We start from the raw sequence: 23,848 nt of genomic DNA on the forward strand, positions 1-23,848 counted from the left end.
CCTAAGTCAATATGCCTTAAAGAGGTTGTGGTATCAGTAGGATACCTTCCGTGATGCCCGTAACGAGTTTAAGTTAATATTATGCCCCGTAGGGGCTTTTCGGTCGTTTTAAAGACTTTTAAAGGGCTTTTCGAGTTCTACAGGAAATCTGAGTTTCCCGAACAGTTTATAAAGTCTAAAATACTTTATTTATTACTTAAAATCAGTGGCAACTGGAATCGGGTCAAAAGACCTTGTAGAACTCACGTTTTGGCCGAAAAGGGCATATTCGGTATTTACCGAACCGTAGCCATAACCGCAGGTTATGAGCAAGGTAAAAATTATTAAAAATCTTTAAAATTCCAAAAATATTATTTTATGACAGTGGATAAAAGTTTTGGTGACGAAATCTTGGTTTAGATGGGCGTTATGCTAATTGCGCCGTTAATTACAAAAGTTTACTTCAATTGCGCTATTTAGCATAACTCTCATTCTAGACCTCGGATTGACGTGAAACTTTAAGGACATGCTTATAATTTAGTAAGCAAGGTTATGGTCCGTTCACGTGTCCGAAATACTCGTTTTATTTTTTAAACGGCCGTTACGGTCAACTTTTAGGCGATTAACGGAAATGCGTAAAAGACTCGGACAATTCATGAACCGATCACAGAGGTCTATACCAACATGTAACCTGGTCCTAAGAGAGTCCTAAGGCATATCTATACCTCACTAAAACGGGTCAGAACTGAAGTCAAAGCAAAAGTCAAACTTTTGCGACATTCGGCTCCGAACCGGTTCAATATAGCAAATGGTCGATTCAAACGAGCACAAACAAGTTTATATACTTATTATCATGTTTTATGAGTGTCTAAACAGGTTCCATAGTATATACATTACAGATTATGCATAATTCGCAAAAATAGCTTTCTGTTGACTTTTTAACCGTTCGTTTGACTCGACATTTGAGCTAGTTAGAGTGGTGATCAGAGGGAACCCTTTTAGAGGTTTATTACCCACATTAATACCAACTCATAACTACCTTTGATTCGTCATAAGACTGAACCATCTCGGATTTATTTTAAAGTCAAACCGTATTTACGACTGTAAGACCCAAACACGTTTTAACCACAAAGACGTAGCGGAAATACGAGCCTTAAAATTTCTTTCTTTATAAACGTCTTGACATACTTGAAATTCCATTTTAAAATAACTCTTTTACAAAAAAATACATTCTTCATTCTCATTTATAAAAAAAACATAACTTATGTTTACTAAGTTACATAATCACACTTCCCGTACAATCTATCTTATGAATAGATCTTCGACCACTTACACCTCGTGATGATGATCCGTGATTCCGTACAACCTGCATTCACCACATACATTCACATCATTAGTATTTGGTGACATTATATATAATCAAAGATTCACAATTATAGGATCACATCGCGTTCTATCCTCATATATATTCCATTCGGTTATCTTTCTGAATTCAAGCATTTCATCTCGGTGTTTAACCTTCAATGAATCAACAATAATGTACCTGCATTTCATTTCATTCTCAAAGGCAACCCGGTTAGCATCGTTAATACTCATATATATTTACACCATACATACATACAAGTCTCACTCATTCAAATACATATGGTTCAATAACACGCATACATATTATCTAAACCAACTCATTTGAGTATAATAAATTCTACTTCATACACCTACCCCTCTATCCAAACTCTCACATAAAACTTACATTCTCACATATTCATACTAACAATTCTTAGTCACAAACTACTATACATATAACTCTCTTACATACCAACCTACGCGTATACTCATTTCAATTCGTGTTTACTAATGGGTTTCATCTACTAACATACGATTCATCTATTCATACATTCCTACATATTTATTTCGTTCCCACACATACTTGCATACACGCCTCATTCTTACCCGTACATCATAAACACTCTTCAATGAGTTTCGGGTACATTTCGGGAGCTTAAAAATGATTTCTATAATCATCCATACCTCACAAAACTATATGGTAAAGTTGGGTACATTATGGAAGTTTAACGGGGCTTGGGAATGGGTCTACGGGGTCCCGAATCGAAGAAAAACGAAGAAACGGGGTTGCTGGCGTCGGCTGGCGCGTAAACAACAATTTAGGGCGTCAGCCAACTGCTGCCCAGCGTCGGGGACGCTGCCCCTGCAGCACCGACGTCGAATTTCATTCTTTTTGACGTTTCGACCCCCGTTCGCGCATCCCGAACTTCCCAAAACATAAAATTCCATTATTACAAGCCCCCAAATCATTCTAACACTTAACCCCAAGTTCCCACAACCAAATCCTATACTTTTATCTTACTTTCTTCATTTTGACCCGTTTGATGTTACCGAATTGTTTCCGACAAAGTTAACTACTTTTTACCCGCTACAACAATACTTACCTTAATACTAACATTACTTAACATTCTTACATGGTTCCCGTACCACAACATCCAAAATCCACATCCGACACATTACTTTCCACATTTTGACCCGTTTGAACTTAACAAGAGTTTTCATTCATAACTAATTCACATATTACCCAATACGACCTTACTTACTTTTGTTCTATCATTTCTTACCCATCACTCTTGCAATCAAAACTCATTATATATAAATAAATTTAGTTCGGGAATCACTTACCTTAAGCGTTCGTGTTCATGCTTACTTCCTCGCCTCCGCTTGACCCGTTAACCTTCCGTTCTTGAGTCCATGCTAATGTGATTCCTATCATTTCATGTCATCACAATCACATTATGGTTAGCACACATGATCATTCATACTAACATTCATTTTTTTTTTCATTCATACATTACTTAACTTTTTATTAACCAAATACCACATACATAAGGCATAGACTAAAAGTCACCTTGTTCCACATTCACGCAACTCAATTACATCATACACAACACATAGATCATCTAATACATAACACATGACTTCTCTACTATTACAATTGTGTCCGAAAGGCTAACCATGCTATTCATTCATTGTTGACTTTCAGAAAGTCAATTGTCCTACTTACACACTTTCAAATTATGAACATGTATCCATCTTAATATGGTAGGCCATAGTATTAACATTATATGTATTACATACTCGTATTTTATGACATATACAACTACATGATCACTTATATACACACACACACATACACATATACATACATAATCCATTCCATTCACACTAGCATTCTCATATTTTTACAACTAACACCTTAACCCATACTAAGCTAACCCAACATCATTTCAACATAATATCCACATGAACTATATCTAAATCACATTTCTCATGTTAGTTTACTATCAATTTCATTATTCTCACGTTCTATACATGTTTACCCATTACTTGCATATAATTTCACATATTATTTTCATTTAGACATTTCATCAAACACTTGGTGCACGTACTACTTTCTAAGCATAATGTACAAGTATTTCAAGCTTTTCTTTCTACTTATCACTTTCATTCATCAACACAAGTAAATATCAAACAAAGTCAATGCCATACTCAACCTATATAACGATTACACATCACATACTACATAATACATCTAATTTGCGTAACAATTGGACATGGGTGATCCACCCATGTCGCCATCTTCATCATCACCAAATGGGTTTATGTCAAAAACATCAAATTACTTGAAATTGTTCATAACTAAAGTTTTATTTGGTGATTCTAACACACCTTCATACTAAATTTCATACAAATTCAAGAATTTATCATACACCAACTACTTGCAAAATCATCAAATCGATTTCTATGACTTACCACATGCTTGTTTAGGATAGATGATGCTAAATATTAATCCATGCACATAATCATCAAGCTAGATGCCTTCAATTTGTTGAATTTCTTCAAAACTAGAATGGGTTTTCTTTCTCCCCTTGAAATGTCGAACATCAGACATTGTTTTGATGTTCCTCTCATTCTCCACTAACTAGTTATAACATTTTTTTACAATATACACATTTGGTCCCTCAAGATTGCTTGCTTATTTTTACTTGGTCATAACTTATTTATTTAGTTAACAATAACCCTAACCAAGTTAGCTAGTGACTTATTTATTTCATGCCATATCCCAAGAAGCCTTACTAGCTAATTAAGCCCTTGGGTTTTGGGGTGTTACAAGTCTACCCCCCTTAAAGGAGGTTTCGTCCCCGAAACCTTTCTCATTTTTAGCAAACTATAACTACCTTTACCTACCGATTGCTCAGTCTCTCATTTCATCCACTATGCATACCATGGCACGAATTCACTCATGTCTTATACAAAGGAGCTTTATTCATGAACAAACATAGTCATATGTTTTGTCTCTACCTCTTGTATTCAGCAAAATGCTTTCATACATTTTAATCATGATAAACTGATTACTTCTACTTGTACTTGTAAATCATTCTTAATATGTTATCCTTCTAATTACTTTCATAGTCACATAAAAGTTAGAATATGGTCATGTCTTTATCATAAATGTTAAGTTATAGTATCGCTATCGCAACAAGGCTACTATTTCATACTCACTTAATCGTACTTAACTCGAGTGTTGAGCATCATTCTATGTTTGCTATCGTTACTTTTACTATGCACGCCCTCAGGTTAAACCTTGCACCATTTCATTCATGTTACTTTATTATTTGCTCTCTCTTCATGCACTACTTATTCTATTTAATTATGTTGCAAAAGTTCATCATATGAGTATTCAACCAATACTCCAAAATTTTCACTCAAGGTCCTAATGGCAAAAATTTTAAGATTAAATTTCTTCTTATATTGACCGGTAAAAGTCAAACATTCCATACTATGCCATACTTATCCTACCATTCGTTAGTTCATAGGTCGTATTCAATCTACCAATTCATACTTAACAATCATGAGTTAAATATTTTACTAACCCTGATTTCATTGCATAAATCAACGATTCGTGACATGGATCGGCCCGCTCCTTCCTGAGTCAATTTCATAATTGGATTGATCTTATCCATCCATGTGATGAGCCTCCGCTCGCGAGCATCCTTTCACCAACTCTACTAGTTTCACCACTTCAAGCATTCTACTATTCTCATTTACAAAATTATCGATTAGACCTTCTTATTCGAATATTCATTTCGCTTCGGTTTTTATTCACCTATATTTCTTTCACAAATTTCTCACTTACAAGCTATACTCATTGCACATTTTGTTTCTTACGTATTATTCTTACAATTCGTTAATTATTGTCAACTTCTACAGTTTGACTTTTCAAAGTCAACCGCCACTTATTACTTATTGTTTATAAATGTTGGAGTACGCATTGCACTTACTTTCAGTTCGAACATACTTACAAAATGTCATTTCATAATTTTAGCATTTATTACAAAAACTTTCCTTTCCCATCAATACTTAAGCCATTCGCCCGGCTCTTAGCCCGCCATTCGCCCGGCTCTTAGCCCGCCATTCGCCTCAATTCTCATGATTAGATTATTACCATGCTAACATGTAACTTTCTTAAATACGTATTTCTATCATACTTCCCATGCTATTTCATTACACTCGCATTGTGATTATTAATTCAATTTCGGTTGACTTTTCAAAAAGTCAAACATTCTTATCTACATTTTATTAATTAGCTACAACTTATCCCACACGTGTTCATATATACACTTACATATACATTCTATTAGTCAAGCATTATGCTTAACCCTACAAGGCTACCGACACCACTTACTTACAAGGTTTATACTTACCTTGGTTAGGGAAAGAAACACAACCCCTTATTCACTCTCACGTGTTTGGTTCATATTTACTTACGGATTCAAGTCCTTTCCATTCTTACTTTTCGTTCCTATATGTTTGATCCGTACATCAACTACGGATTCAAACTTTTTCATTCTTACTTTTCACTTTTATAAGTTTGACCCGTACTCACCCACGAATTCAATATTTTTTTTATTCATACTTTTCATGCTTACAAGTTTGATCCGTACATCAACTACGGATTCAAACTTTTTAATTCTTACTTTCCACTTTTAAAAAGTTTGATAACTTTTTATTTATACTTTTCCTTCTTATATGTTTGATCCGTACTCACCTACGGATTCAAACCTTTCATTCTTATGGAATTCCTTCACTTTCTTGAGAGTCTTACAACTCCTTTCATCCACGCGTCAACCTACTTCCCAATTATACCGGACATACATGTGATGATTATCATGGACTCACGAATGTCATATGCTTCTTGCGTACTGGCCAGGTGCGCAATCCACATACTAGTTTCGTGCCTTCATGTAATCATCACCTTATGCCCGGAGAAGTGGGTTTCAATTTGTGCAACATCTTTAAAACCTTACCAGGACAATATCATTGTCTTTCGTTTAACATTTACCCTCCATGAGGAGATTTCTCGACACCGGTGCCCATATATTTTAATATTGTGTACCTGGGTGTAGTAGTCTAATCACGTGCTTTAGATCGCATCCTTAGATCGTCCTTCTTATTCATCCAAGCTTGCTATACATACACCACACAATTAGTCTTTTCATATAACCATACATACACATGCTTCTATTCAGTTTTACCTTTGGGTCATGATCGAGTCTCGGATTGTACGGGTTCCAAGTCACAAGAGCACATAGGTTTGAGTTCAAGTACTCATCCTTATGTACTTTGTTTCGCTCAAACCAAGGCTCTGATACCAACTTGTAAGACCCAAACACGTTTTAACCATAAAGACGTAGCGGAAATACGAGCCTTAAAATTTCTTTCTTTATAAACGTCTTGACATACTTGAAATTCCATTTTAAAATAACTCTTTTACAAAAAAATACATTATTCGTTCTCATTTATAAAAGAAACATAACTTATGTTTACTAAGTTACATAATCACACTTCCCGTACAATCTATCTTATGACTAGATCTTCGACCACTTACACCTCGTGATGATGATCCGTGATTCCGTACAACCTGCATTCACCACATACATTCACATCATTAGTATTTGGTGACATTATATATAATCGAAGATTCATAATTATAGGATCACGTCGCGTTCTATCCTCATATATATTCCATTCGGTTATCTTTCTGAATTCAAGCATTTCATCTCGGTGTTTAACCTTCAATGAATCAACAATAATGTACCTGCATTTCATTTCATTCTCAAAGGCAACCCGGTTAGCATCGTTAATACTCATATATATTTACACCATACATACATACAAGTCTCACTCATTCAAATACATATGGTTCAATAACACGCATACATATTATCTAAACCAACTCATTTGAGTATAATAAATTCTACTTCATACACCTACCCCTCTATCCAAACTCTTACATAAAACTTACATTCTCACATATTCATACTAACAATTCTTAGTCACAAACTACTATACATATAAGTCTCTTACATACCAACCTACGCGTATACTCATTTCAATTCGTGTTTACTAATGGGTTTCATCTACTAACATACGATTAATCTATTCATACATTCCTACATATTTATTTCGTTCCCACACATACTTGCATACACGCCTCATTCTTACCCGTACATCATAAACACTCTTCAATGAGTTTCGGGTACATTTCGGGAGCTTAAAAATGATTTCTATAATCATCCATACCTCACAAAACTATATGGTAAAGTTGGGGTACATTATGGAAGTTTAACGGGGCTTGGGAATGGGTCTACGGGGTCCCGAATCGAAGAAAAACGAAGAAACGGGGTTGCTGGCGTCGGCTGGCGCGTAAACAACAATTTAGGGCGTCAGCCAACTGCTGCCCAGCGTCGGGGACGCTGCTACCAGCGTCGGCGACGCTGCCCCTGCAGCACCGACGTCGAATTTCATTCTTTTTGACGTTTCGACCCCCGTTCGCGCATCCCGAACTTCCCAAAACATAAAATAACATTATTACAAGCCCCCAAATCATTCTAACACTTAACCCCAAGTTCCCACAACCAAATCCTATACTTTTATCTTACTTTCTTCATTTTGACCCGTTTGATGTTACCGAATTGTTTCCGACAAAGTTAACTACTTTTTACCCGCTACAACAATACTTACCTTAATACTAACATTACTTAACATTCTTACATGGTTCCCGTACCACAACATCCAAAATCCACATCCGACACATTACTTTCCACATTTTGACCCGTTTGAACTTAACAAGAGTTTTCATTCATAACTAATTCACATATTACCCAATACGACCTTACTTACTTTTGTTCTATCATTTCTTACCCATCACTCTTGCAATCAAAACTCATTATATATAAATAAATTTAGTTCGGGAATCACTTACCTTAAGCGTTCGTGTTCATGCTTACTTCCTCGCCTCCGCTTGACCCGTTAACCTTCCGTTCTTGAGTCCATGCTAATGTGATTCCTATCATTTCATGTCATCACAATCACATTATGGTTAGCACACATGATCATTCATACTAACATTCATTTTTTTTTTCATTCATACATTACTTAACTTTTTATTAACCAAATACCACATACATAAGGCATAGACTAAGAGTCACCTTGTTCCACATTCACGCAACTCAATTACATCATACACAACACATAGATCATCTAATACATAACACATGACTTCTCTACTATTACAATTGTGTCCGAAAGGCTAACCATGCTATTCATTCATTGTTGACTTTCAGAAAGTCAATTGTCCTACTTACACACTTTCAAATTATGAACATGTATCCATCTTAATATGGTAGGCCATAGTATTAACATTATACGTATTACATACTCGTATTTTATGACATATACAACTACATGATCACTTATACACACACACACACATACACATATACATACATAATCCATTCCATTCACACTAGCATTCTCATATTTTTACAACTAACACCTTAACCCATACTAAGCTAACCCAACATCATTTCAACATAATATCCACATGAACTATATCTAAATCACATTTCTCATGTTAGTTTACTATCAATTTCATTATTCTCACGTTCTATACATGTTTACCCATTACTTGCATATAATTTCACATATTATTTTCATTTAGACATTTCATCAAACACTTGGTGCGCGTACTACTTTCTAAGCATAATGTACAAGTATTTCAAGCTTTTCTTTCTACTTATCACTTTCATTCATCAACACAAGTAAATATCAAACAAAGTCAATGCCATACTCAACCTATATAACGATTACACATCACATACTACATAATACATCTAATTTGCGTAACAATTGGACATGGGTGATCCACCCATGTCGCCATCTTCATCATCACCAAATGGGTTTATGTCAAAAACATCAAATTACTTGAAATTGTTCATAACTAAAGTTTTATTTGGTGATTCTAACACACCTTCATACTAAATTTCATACAAATTCAAGAATTTATCATACACCAACTACTTGCAAAATCATCAAATCGATTTCTATGACTTACCACATGCTTGTTTAGGATAGATGATGCTAAATATTAATCCATGCACATAATCATCAAGCTAGATGCCTTCAATTTGTTGAATTTCTTCAAAACTAGAATGGGTTTTCTTTCTCCCCTTGAAATGTCGAACATCAGACATTGTTTTGATGTTCCTCTCATTCTCCACTAACTAGTTATAACATTTTTTTACAATATACACATTTGGTCCCTCAAGATTGCTTGCTTATTTTTACTTGGTCATAACTTATTTATTTAGTTAACAATAACCCTAACCAAGTTAGCTAGTGACTTATTTATTTCATGCCATATCCCAAGAAGCCTTACTAGCTAATTAAGCCCTTGGGTTTTGGGGTGTTACAACGACGGTTTGGTTTCTAGTGATTTTCTAAGCATAAATTGAACTACAAAGGAACTAAGCAACTTACAGAAGTTGAGACTTGATTGTAGAACAGAGAAGAACACTTGAGAGCCTTTAGAATGATCAGAGATGTGTGTTTGTGTTGTGATGAACTTATGAACACAAGCTTGCTATTTATAGCCAAAGACATGGTCCAAGATCATCACACAACACCCTACAACTGATCATGGATGGATGGCATGTGTCCTAGAGGGTTATGGGTCGAGTAGGGGGCAACCATACTCCTGAAAAACCCATCATTTAATGTTTTGGCGCTTAAAACAGCCAACAGCCATTTTTCTGTCGCTGGGCGCTGCTTACGGACCGTATGGCTTCGGCCTTGCGGTCCGTAAGCCATAGGCGGATCTCAGCAATCATTCCCCCTCCTTACGGTCCGTAAGGCATACCCTTTACGATCCGTAAGGGGTTAAAATTAAATCTTTTTCAAATCTTTTGTAATGATTAAAAATCTTGGTAATTAATTACCTGACCTTTCGGGTTTGAAGGGGTAACTTTGCGGTATGGCCCTCGGTTAATTACAATTAAGGACCTCGCGTTATTTACCCGTATCGTTAAGCCCCTGGTTAATTTATTTATTATTCAGAAGGCTTTAATTTATATTATTGACGCTTTTAACCCTTCTCACACGAATTCGATCGTAACTTTCTCGTTTTAAAACGGAACTTCGCGGAATTTATACAGTATGATCTAGTGAGCGTATAATACTGTTACAAAGCCTTGGGAACGTTAAAGGGACACTCAGAGGTATAATTAAACATGTTGACACAGTTAACCCCTGTGGTTTGTAATTTCTCACTTTCTTCCGCGTTTCACTTCCGTACGATCTATGATTTACTCGTTTGAAGGTACAAGCATTATTTAGGGTTACTATACAGTATATTTACCCTTGATTGACATTTATAACCCTCGAGTTTATATACTTTCAAGGTTTGTCAATATTAGTCCTTTATTTAATATCAATACCACGTGTAATCAATTGACACGTGTTAACACATTATTGGACACAAAAATTCGAGGTGTTACAACTACTCAAATTAAGCCTTTTATTTGCTGTCAACAAAGCTTGCACGTACCGCCACCGCCATTCACCACCACAACCACCACCAACCCCACCGATTCACGACCCCATTCTTTCTCTCATGCCTCTCTTTCTCCCTCTCTCACAACATTAACCACCACCACAACCATCCGGAAGGAGACCAAAACGAACCCCATCTCCCTTTCTTCTTCACCTTTCCACCAGATCCGCAACCGGAACTTGCGTCGGAGCCAGGACTACCGACGGCGGAGCTAGATCCGTGACGGAGAGTGTAAAGATCTCTGTGACGAAGACTGTGAAGATCCCTGAAACCCTAATTTGAACTTTCAGCCACCGATCGTAAGATGAAGATGATGTTCTTGAATTCTGGTGCATGGATCTTGAATTTTGGGGAAAGAGGCAGGGGGTAATATAGCGGAGACGGGAAAGATGATGTTCTTGATGACCGGAGACGGAGAAACCTTCAGTTAACTCTTGTCTTTTTGCTCTTTTAACATATTGATACTACTGTATGGATCTTGAATGCTGAGGGTGTTAAAGCAAGATCTTGAATGATGGATCTGTGAGGTTATTTGAAGATGATGATGATAATTTGATTTTATAAATGATAATAATAATAATAATAATAATAATAATAATAATAATAATAATAATAAATATGGGGTAAAATTACCAAAATATCCTTACATATAAAAGTCAAACATTCGTTGACTGACGGCAGGGGGTAATATTGCGACATAACAACAACGTTGGGGGTAAAATTGCAATTATTTCGTTAGAGTGGATCAGAGTGCCAATTGGCCTAAACCTTAGAGAGTAAAATTGCAGTTTACTTCTAATAATATTATAAATATAAATTTTCAAACAAATTTTAAAAAGGGTGGGAAAACAAAACGTACCGATTGTCAACGAAGAAACAAAAGCATATGCAGTTTGCTTCTCACACGCGTACGGAACCTCACATGGACGCACCGTTTTCCTCTCACCTGGTTGCTAAATAATATCTACAAAAATCTGTTTATCTAATTATTAGAAGATAAAAGAAAAGTGGAATTGCAAATAAAAATTACTTTTACCAATTTTTAAACAGTTCAATTTTTAAACGTATATATATGTAGAAGGTGTTAACGAAAAAAGGGTAATTAACATGAGAAACGTACCAAGCTAATTACACATAAAATAAAATAATTACGTATGAAAACGCATGATAATTACACATGAAGTAAAAATAAATTTGTACGGTAATAAATAACAACGGATGAAATTAAATAGTTACGTAACATGTATAACTAATTACAAAACAAAAAAAGTGCGCAACTTATATTAATCTTTTTGTGTGTTTTACATGTTAACAACCCTTTGTATTTTAACATCTATCTACATTTGTTTCTTAACAAATATTTTGAAATTTACCTATTATTCTTATAAAATATAAGTGTCTTCTATTAAAATAAATGTATTTTTTAGTGTATTAGTTTAATAATAATAATAATAATAATAATAATAATAATTAAATAACAAAATATCTTTCATGTAAAAAAATTAAGCCATTTTTAACTCGTTTTTTTGTTCATTTACATTTTACTATTTTAGAAAGATATTTAATTTACATAAAACCTACTAGTTGCACCAGTAAAATCTACTAGCTATATAGTTTTATGTAAATTAAATATCTATGTTACAAAAAAAAACCGAGTTAAAAAAAGGCTTAAATTTTTTTAGTTTAATCTAAAATACCTAGCTATATAGTTTTATCTAAAATACCTAGCTATATAGTCTTATGTAAATTAAATATCTTTCTAAAATAGTAAAATGTAAATGAACAAAAAAACAAGTTAAAAAAAGGCTTAAATTTTTTTACATGAAATATATTTATTGTTATCAATCATTTCAAACCCAAATTTGAAAAAGAATATTTAATTTACATAAAAGTATATAGCTAGTAGATTTTATTTAAAAAATCTATTTAAAAAAATATTGGTGTAAGAAGTAGATTTTATGTTAAATAAGAAATTTAATAAAAATATGAAAATAAAAATATAAATAGAGTTTATGTTAATTAAGAGATATAATAAAATAATGAAAATAAAAAAATAAATAGATTTTGTAAAATTGACTTAAACTTAAATAAAATTAGGTGTTAGTACCCAAATGTGTTACATTGATAAACTAAAAAAATGCAAGTGTATTTTAGTCATTAAGTAACTAATTTTGGTGTTAGTACCCAAAGGTGTTACAAAATTGAAACCATAGGACCTAAACCTGTTAAAAAAATAAGTTAGTACCCAAAGGCGAAATTATGTATAAACCACAGGACCCATTTGTGTAATTAACTCTTATTTTTTTAACGGCTTAACTTTTGTTAACAATATCAAGTGGTGGAATGTCTGTATTTCTCTTAAAAGATGAAGGTTCAACTCCCACTTTGTGCAGAGTGAGGCACTGGTGGGCAATGACAATAAACCCAGGGAATTCTGGGTTCGTTTCTTAAGCAAAACGAGTTTTACTGGTAATTTCACCGTTGTGCCCACAGGTGGATGGGTTACCGGGTTTTCCCCGGAATAGGTGGTGGACTCAGGTTACTCTCGGAGTACTCTGTTTGGTCTAGTAGGTACCCCGAAAGTGCTCGGGATTAATTCTGTTGGCTGTTAAAAAAAAATATATAGGATCTAAACCCTAACCACATAAAAAGCAAAACTTTATCCAATACCTTGATACCACCATGCCAAAGGCCCTTCTAAAACAATATATTTTTAGTGTATTAATTTTATTAAACCAATTTTTTTCCTTTAGGTAATTAAAGCTATTTTTAACAGCTATTTTCTTGTTATTTGTGAGACTTAAACCCAAAACATCATATTTAGGAGTTAAAGCTACTTAATACAAAGTAATCATGTGCTAAGATTATATTTCAGTCTATTTCTTTATGTTAAAAAAAAGTTTGTTAATTTCTTCGCTAAACAGTATTAACTTATGTTAAAAAAAGTTTGTTAATTAAATGTCTAATGACTATTACACTAAATTAAAAATATATATACAAAAGTATATAAACATCCAAACCCCTTCCACTTTCACCGTCTTGTTTGACTTCTTCAAGGAAAATTGCTTTTGTTTTGATGATAACTACTACACTTTATTTGTTATAATCTTTATAAATTCTTGTTGTCGTTGGACTTTAACTGGTAAATACGATGTCAAAACATTCAACATCTTCATTAAGAAATAAAGTGAATCGATATCGAACATAGGCTCAATCGATCGATTACTCTATTAAACACACATTGTAACCAGTTATAGTTAAAGGTAAATTGTCTAAATATATTGTTCGTATATTTACTTACTCTACAACCTAATTTTAAATACAATAACCACATTCGTAAACACTCTCTTTGCCATTTCTCAATTGAGTCATCTCGAACACCAACCACCGTCTAAAACATTGATGGTTGAGAGAGGGAAAAAGATGAAAACTAATGTAGTAATAAATCATCCATAATCAAAATTGCTATGAATACCCCAACATGGTAAAATACTAAAATGGTCCTTGAGTTTAGGCTATTTTTCCCACTTCAGTTCAAAAAATGAAACTTATTGTATCTAGGTCCCTATGGTTTCATTTTTTGTTGTCGTTTTCATTCAATTGACAAACTGGGTTAAATTTTTTTTGTTAACTTCCCTCTTTTTGTCGTTTTCCTCATTTAAATGAAGGGTATAGTCGTCATTTTATGTCAAATTATATTTTAATTAAATGAGGAAAACGACAAAAATGAGAAAAGTTAAAAGAAAAATCTAACCTAATCTGTCAATTGGATGAAAATGAAAACAAAAATGAAACCTTAAAGATTCAGATACAAAAAAGTTTCATTTTTCGATTAAAGTGACAAAAGTAACTTAAACCGAGCGACCATTTTAGCATTTTACTCGGCCCAACAACACACTTTTCCCAAACTATCCCCCTGAAACACCGTCCCCCTCCATCTTCCAAACAAATTAACATCAAACAATTTATTAATGTATGTATATATGTGGTTATAAACAAAAGAAACAGGAGTTCAGGGGTATCAAGTGAACACACCCAACCCCAGAAATACAGTTCGCTTTATCCATGAAAACACACGGGTTCCGAAGCAACAAACATCTTGAAACGACATCGTTCCTACTGTTTGCTTTTTCGATTCCATATATTAGAAGAAACCCAATAAGACCATGCGTAATGGTAAACAAGAATAATGCCCCCAACATGGGGCATTATCCGCCACGTGTCGCCTAGTCACACTTTGGGCATTATAGAAAAAAAGGTGTAGTGGGGCATTATCCCAATAATGCCCAACAATTATTTTTTTTTTAAATATAAAAGATAAAGTCTTCCATAAATTAAAATATAAATTACAATATTTTTTAAATAAAATATAGTTCGAGATCGGAAGACGACTCGACCGTTTTTTTCCCCGTTCCCTTTCTTCTACCGGTGGGTCGGGCCAACTCTTCTTGAATTTGCTCGTCAACGTCCAACGTTTCATTTAAATTAACATTACGGGCATCGGATGTCGGAGTTGACGGGTCGGCGGAGGATGATGTTTTTGACCTTTTAGCCCGGCGTCTACTACTTGACGTCATTGGATTAACAAGCGCCCACTTTGGACTTTTTCGTAGAAGCCACCAAACGGGGGTCGGTATGGATGCATACTTGTAAAAAAATAGGAGAAAGTGGAGGTTTTTTTATAAAGTAGTAGAAGAGAGTGGGTTAGAAAGTAGTAGAAAGTTTATAAAAAAATGAAGAAAATGGATTGATATATATATAGTGGGTAAAATTTAGAATTAAAAAAAAATAAAAAATAAGTTTTTGACCGTTGGCAACGGTCGAATTTTTGCCACCTTTCAATTTAACAGCGTTTTCATAAACACGCCAACAACAAAATTTAAAAAAAAAAACGCCCGGAAACGCCCCGTGTAATGGGGGTTCCGGCGTTTTTGGGCGTTATTTTGCAAATTTTTTTAAAAAAAACGCCCCGGGGGGTCTAACGTATATTTATTTATTTGTTCACAAAAGAGCCCCCACACGTGCATTCCTTCATTAGTAACCTACCCTTTGCTATTTTTTTATTCCGGTTCACACACCCAATAGTTTTTTATGCAAACATCTAAAACAAGTAGTGGACGCTGGAATCTTGATCTTGTGATGCTAGTCCCTAGGTGTTTATCCTCTCAAACTGATACGGGTTCAAATCACACAAATTGAACATTAAGATGTTTTTGTTTTTAAAAAAAAAATTAAGTAGGCTTATCTGTCTTCGTCGCACAGACATCATTATCTGCAGACTATTTGTTTTTCCGAAAATGTTTCATTAAAAAACATCTGCGCGAGCTTTTCTTGATACAGACTTGCCCCAAACACTTTTAAAATCTTTTAAGGTCCGTAGAGAGTTAAACACCACCACCCACAACCACCATCTACCACTACCACGTCCACCATCGTCCGTATACTACTACAAGTTTATTTTAAAATACATTACAAAATAAACAGCCTTAATATTTTAAGAGGTTTAACCTACCTCTCTTTTCACGTTTGTGTGTAGATGTAGTCATAACAAGTAAAGTGAATTATGAATTTTAGAAGTAAATTTTAATAGACATGTAATTTTATTATAAGTAATTTTATGATTCTAGTATAATAGGAATATAGTACACCAAAAATAGACAAATAGTTTAAGACATAGTTATGTCAGTGTATTTTTTTACAAAGGCTAAAACAAGAAAACATTGATTGATAAAATACTATAAAAACATATTTTAAACAACAATAAAAGTAACTTTAATTGATGATACTAATATTTTTTACTGAAATACTATAACTCTAACAACTAAATACAGTATTAAAAAATAATAACTTCGCTTTTCTTTATTACACATTTCGTATTTGTATTTCCAAAAATAAAAAAATTTAGAAATCTGTCGGCTACCGCAAACTCCGGCGATGAACTCGTCAAGATTTCGAGACAGATTCAACCAGTCTTCCAATCTTCTCCACCAACTCCGGCGATATTTTCCTCACCGGTTTCCGTTCTTTCACCTGCCGGAAATCAAACCCAAAAGCATCCGAAACCTCTTCGGAGCTCCACCCAGCTTTCTGTAACGACTCCGACAACCGATTCGCTTTCACTAAAAGAGCATCCAAAACCGCTTGATTATCCAACAACACCATCTCACCATCAAAAAAACCGGAAGACGAAACATCAACAATATCCGACACGTCGGATTCCGCCCACCCGCCATCTTTCAAAACCGACCCGAGCTGTTGCACATACGAATCGACCCATTTCGGAGTCCCGGATCTTGGGATTTCAAACAACCGTTCTGGGGATGCCGATGATGACGAAGACGACGAGTTTGAGTTTCTCTTCCGCCTGTCCACGGCGGCGTCACTCCAAAACTCCACCCATCTCGGTGTCCTACCGCCGGCGACCGCGTCTAGACTCCGGCGAGAAATATTCGACATCATCGTTCCAGATTTTTCACTTGTAAACCGTTTTCTCATAATGTGTTTTGGATCATTTTTCGCGAACAAAGTTGATTTCTCCCGGTCGAAAAAATCAGATAGATCAAACCCACAACAAAATATCTGATTCTCGTCGACGTAAAAAACCGGGTTCCCGGCTAACGAAGGGTTACACGGAATGTAGCAGTGGTTAAAAACCGGCACCAAAAGCGGTGCACGTTTTAAAGCGTTTCTCGCTATCTTCATCGCCTTTTCCGGTTCTGTAGGCCGTACACCCCATGATTTCGACCACAATGCATTTCTCGCAATATGAAACGAAATAGAAGCGATGGGGAGATCCAACGTGGCGCGTAGTTGTTGACGGGATGAGCCAGTGGACCGCCAGTCTGGAAAACCCGGTCCGACAGGTAACCCGGCTGAAAGAACGGCTTTAAGGTCGGGTGGGAATGCGAATCCGAACTCGGCTTCGGCTCTTGCGAATTCTTTTTCGGATAACCCGGTTTGGACTTGTACGTTAGAGGTTTTGAGGTGGGTTAATACTTTATCGGCTAAGGAGGTGAAGGAGATGAGGCTGTTGCGAGCTGGAAGTGGGGTTGAGGGGGATGATGCGGCGGCTCTGGCGGAGAGACGGCGGAGGCCGGCGAGGTGTGCGGGGTTTAAGCCGCTCATTCTCCGATCAACGTCCACCATTTTGTTGATTTGAGTGGTTGTTTGAACGCTTAAAAGAGTGGAATCCCAGTGGGAAGAAGTAAAACTTGGGTTGGAAGATTGGAAAAGGAGATACTGGTAGTTTGTTTGCTGTGAGGTTGTTATCAGAGAGAGAGAGAGAGAGAGGAAGAAATGATGATGGTGAAGTGAAAATAGAGGAAAGAAAGGGGATGATGAGTCCATTGGAAAGAGGGGGTGGGTATTTGTAGCTGCATATATGGTGGGACCCAATTTTGTAATTAGATCTTATTACTTGTCATTGAGTTTTCCGTTTTCTTTATTCTTTATTTTCTTTATTTTTTTACCATCAAAGCAACTTTCCTAATTAAGCTTAAATCTAAGGGGGAGCGGGGCACAATCGGTAACCCCTTGCGGGGACCGTTGTTGTCGCTCGGTGGTGGTGCCGCCATCCAGGCGGTGACAGATTTCGGGGGGCCAAATCGGTGGGGAGTCACCGAAGAAAGGAAGGAGAGAGGGAACTAATAGACCAATGAATTTTTTTTTTAAATAAAAAAACAATTCTCCTAAGAGAGGTGCATCCCGTACGTTTTTGGACAAGAGGGAAGTTATAAAGGGGAAATGACATGGCAATGTATGATTGGGTTAAAAAAAGTTTTCCCTCACCTAATTAGGGGGGTGCCCCCTTCACCCTAATACTAGATATATGGGTTGAGATGTTCTACAAATAGTTCTAAGTGTAAGAACCGTAAGAATATATCTGAGTCGTTGATAGTATAAATCAAGGGTTGGTGTTGATTACAAATAAAACACTTATAATTAAAAACTTATACTAAAAAGTTAGGGGTAATTTCATAAAATTGCTAGTCATTTGACCATTTTCTATTTAATACAAATTCCTCCAAGGTTTTTTAAACTAAAATAAATTTTATATACTTCATTATTTTAAAAAAAACATTATACCATAAAATCAAGTATTTTTTATCTTTAATATGAGTATCATATTGATATACTTTTTTTATTTAGAAAAGTGACTTAAAAAAAGTTACCAAAAGATGTTTTACAATTGTGCTGATAATGTGCTGATTATGTGTTAATTACAATATAATACAAACAAACACCAAAAATAGATATAATCAACACATCTGTGTTAAATCTGAAAACCAAAAGTAGATATAATCAGCACATCTGATGTACTGATAATGGAGAACGATTGAGAATATTGTGCTAATGTCATTTATGTTGATAATGGAGAACGACTGAGGACGATGTGCTGATAGTGGAGAACGATTAAGGATGTTATGCTAATGATATAGTGTAGTGCTAATTATATTTTTTTGGTTCGATCATGGATATGTTAAAAAAATTTCAAATTTTGATTTGAATTAAACTTGCATGGATTTAGGGATATTTTAGTATTATTTTTAATTAGTTATAAATAAATATAGTCAAAAGATCTAAATTACCCCTAAGCTATTTTTTAATTGAGGGACACTTGTCAATTATCTGTTGGTTCTTACAGTTCTTACAAATACAAGTGTTTGTATTTGATCCCATTCTCTATATATATATAATGCATATCCGAGATAATGGATGCTCTAGGGTTTATGTATTTTGTTTCTTCAGTTCTGGTTAGTTTTTAATGTTTTTTACTTTAATTTTGTTTTGTAGAAACACAAAGATCCTCTTTAAATGGCTTTACTCTATCCGTAGGAAACCCTGGATTCTTCAACATCGACTGTAACATCCCAAAACAGGTTCATGTTAGTAATTTCTGTTGTGTTTTACCCAATATTGTGACAACCGTCACTTTTCCGTACATTCCGTACACTAATTGAACAGCAATATATACTTAAATAATTGTGCATGATCTAGTTTACAAGACAAATGAATTTTTTATTACTCTTATATACATACAATGGCATTTCATATTCGTTGCTACATGCAACACGATATAGTGCTAATAATGCACAGAACAGAATTGGCACCATTATCAGACAAACAAAAAAAAATGCTGACAAAGTTCAGTACATAAACAAACAATATTTTGAGGCCCTGTATGAACCAGAGATGACGTATTACACTAGTATAGTGTGTAGGGAAGTAAGGACCACAAAACTGCATGCCTAAGTGATAGACAAAGTGCCGGAAAGTGCCTAAAACACACTAAAAGTGCAGAATTCTGCAGAAAATAACTAAAATTCAACTATTTTCAGAATTTAAACATCTAATTATAATGCAGAAAAATGGTTTAATGGTCCAGAATACTTTCCTAAGTTTCGGGAATCGAAACTATCATAAAATATGACATAAAGCACACTACACTGCGTTATTTAGCACTTTAACGGACCGTTAATCAACCGAACAACCGGACTTTATCCGGAACACTAAAATATTACTAGAAACATTGTTTTAGTGTTACAAAGCTAGTAATGGTAACCAAACATCATAATACACCTTTCAAGCATATAACACACAAAACACTAACCATTTCCCATTAAATCCTAACTAACTTAACTAACTAAGTCTTGCATCCCAACCAAGTGCCCCCCCCCCCCCACTTACGGTTAGGAGACAAGGGACCCACCCCTTGATTTTAATCTAATTATTTATTAGATATGTTGGTTCTAATGAAGCATATAAACCAAAGGATTTACACTTGTTGGAAGGAATTTTATAAGAACCCAAGGGACCTTCACTCTAATTCATTTCATCATCTTCCAACACCATAACTCCTCCTTCTCTTCTCCATGGCTACGGCCCAAACACCCCTCTTTCACCCTTCACTTTTCAACTCCTTTCCATACATTCTAAGGTAATCTAGAGGTGTCTTAAGCATAAATAAGAAGCTTGGAAGCATTGAAAGTTGAAGGACCTCATCAAGAAGCTATTAACCACTTGAATCATCACCACCTTCATCTTTGGTTTCTTCCCTAGCCAGTAAGTTCCATTGAACTTGTTTTTACTCACCATTTTAGTGGTTAAAGTGTGAAGTAACTTGGTAAACTAAAAATCATAAAGAAACATAAGCATAAACATAAACATAAAAGCTCTAAAACATGAAGATCAAGTTGTTCTAGTGTATGTATTGAGTTTGTTTGATGATTTCTTGTGTTTGTGGTGTAGATCACCATATGAAGCTTGCTAGATGATGATTAAACACATGATCTAACAAGTGTAAGGATAGATGTAGAGAAATTTGTAATGATCATCCTTTATGTTAAACATGAACTTGAAATAAACATGTTTTAAGTGTTAAATAAAATCTAGAAACATATTGTTAACAAGAATAAATATTTTTAGCAAATCTTCATACAAGTTGTGAAGATCTACATTCTTCAAGAATAATATTTTTAAATAAATAACCACACTTTGAAGGGTAACTAAACTTACTAAGTACACTAGTAAGTTACTACAATTTTTTTACAAAGTTTCAAGTTCATGACATAGAGTAAATTTCGTATTTTTGACACATGGTAAGTGTTGAATGATTTGTTGATGATTGGTGATGATTTTACAAAAGAAAATGATATGCTTGAAAGCATGGAAACCTCCATTTACAAAGGAAACTATGGCAAAATTTTCTAAAAATACCAACACTTAGAAAATATTTTCCAAACAAGTGTTTACAAGTGTATTTTTAACTATGATTTTCCATATAAACTTTGCCATAGATTTTTGTAACAAAAATACAAGCATTGGAGGTTGGTTTTTACAAATAAAAATGGGTAAATATGTATTTAGGATATATATTTACATTAAAGACATTGTGTGTGATTATGTGAAATAGTTATATTATTTTAGGGAAAATAATATAACTTACATATACCAAGAACTTACAACACCAAAATAATACAAAAAATTACAAGGAATAAAGTATGTAAGTTACACGCTTAAATATTGATAACCGAACAAGAACGTAACTTATAAAATATTCCGGAAAATACCATTACAAATATATTTTTAGTAAATATTATTTTGAAAACGAAAGAGGTGAAAATATTATTATTACAAAGTATATCATATTTTCGACAAAAAGGAAATATATTACTTTTGGAAGTAAAAATATATTTACTTAGAATATTTCAGAAGATATATGATTTTTGAAGAAAAATATATATTTTCTTGACGATACATTATTTTTGGACAAAACAAGTCTATGTATATTCTCTAAGTGAAAATATATTATTTTGGAAACTACAAATACAAGAATACGAGAATACATGTATGAAATACTCCCATCCTTGGGAAAGAAACGCGAAAACAAATACTTGAAAAGTATTATAACTCTGGATGATGTAAAGACATAAAGAAAACGTAACTCAAAACATGAATACTAAGACAAGGCATGACCCGCTCGTCTAATAGACCCTAGCACATTGTAGGTAGTCGTATTTGCTGACGAGATTTGAGTTACGAGTACTGAATACGCAAAACTATGAGTTCATGCTCCCCCTTTTCTTTAACTGTTTTTTGGTTTTATAACTCTCGGGGGTGAAATACATGTTACAAATGCTTAAACGATATGAAACGCCTATGAAATACTAGATCATGTGAGCATAGACTAAATACTAAAAATGCCATAAAGTCTTGGTGAAAACTAATACCGAGCCATTAAAAACATTCATCAATTAGGGACGAGGGTTAAATCTAACGGGTACGGCCAAACCCCACTCAGGGTCAAAACTAGTACCTAGTAGTGCTTCGGAGTCCCAGTCGAGGTTAATCGACACAGTTGAGGTTAATCGACACAGTCAAGGAGTCAGAACGAGTACTCTGACAATGAATCAGAACGAGTATTCCGACAAGGAGTCATAACAAGTACTCCCCATGTCCTCACATGCCTTAAAGTTCTTGTAAAACATTCATGTTCATACACGTTTTTCATATCTGTTTACAAAAGAGTCTCTCAAAGATTTACACAAATTACAGTACACAAATTAGATGCATGAACTGGCTCAACTTTTTGTTGATGTTTTCCAAAATTACATGTATTTCAGGTAACAGGATGGATCTTGGACGCATGTGTCGTAACTAGAAGTTTAGATGTCATCCACTTTTGTTGGTTTGTAACCTAGTCGAAGGTTGTGTTTTAAAAACTTGAATAAACAATGTTTGTAATACATAAATTTTATGAATGGATGAACATCGTTTTGATCATGTAGTTGTTTATTACGATTGAATGCAATGATATTAAACCAGTCACACAACATACGCTTCCGCAAAAGACAGGGTGTGACAGTTTGGTATCAGAGCTTCGATTATAGTGAACTAGGATTCCTTCTCGAGTCTTGACTACAATCACTAGAGTTCTCTCACGAAAACATTTTACAAAAAGGTTTTCATTGCATTCACGTAAGCGTCAAGATCTACGAGTCAAACACTTTTCAAAAAGAGACAAGGCAAGGACATTAGTAGGGAATACCCTCAAGATAAGGTGCCAATTAAGGCATAGTCTACACGAGTTAGACTTGCCAAAGAAAAAAATACACTCTTGGTGAGAACGAGTACCAAGTAGTGTTTCTGTCGTGAATCGACAACAAGAAAAAATGACCCCCCCCCCCAAAACGAGAGTTATACATAATATGATCAAAATGCCTGTTTATGCTAAGTAATATATTTGTTTATCAATACATACATACGAATAAGTGTACGGAATAATTATTGACGTGAGCAAGATACTTTCGACTCCGACTCCTATTACTGTACGTAACCCGCACGATGAAGCTATCGACCTCGCGTTCATTGCAAAGCTCATAGCTGGAGTGATTATCAAACAAGACTCTG

The 23,848-nt window shown here is 34.7% G+C and overlaps 1 protein-coding gene across 1 annotated transcript; it reads right to left on the reverse strand.

Moving 5' to 3' along the window:
* Positions 1–16,685: 16,685 nt before the first annotated feature.
* Positions 16,686–18,289, reverse strand: LOC110879085. The gene has a single exon (XM_022127491.2). It carries the CDS (start codon positions 18,284–18,286, stop codon positions 16,883–16,885), a length of 1,404 nt encoding a protein of 467 aa, XP_021983183.1. The 5' UTR covers positions 18,287–18,289; the 3' UTR covers positions 16,686–16,882.
* Between the last annotated feature and the right edge of the window lie 5,559 nt (positions 18,290–23,848).

Source organism: Helianthus annuus, chromosome 9 (assembly GCF_002127325.2).
Source record: "Helianthus annuus cultivar XRQ/B chromosome 9, HanXRQr2.0-SUNRISE, whole genome shotgun sequence".
NCBI lineage: Eukaryota > Viridiplantae > Streptophyta > Magnoliopsida > Asterales > Asteraceae > Helianthus > Helianthus annuus.

Bases quoted from the DNA above. Each gene is read 5' to 3' on its own strand.
- LOC110879085 (XM_022127491.2), bottom strand. From the start codon at position 18,286: ATGGACTCATCATCCCCTTTCTTTCCTCTATTTTCACTTCACCATCAT.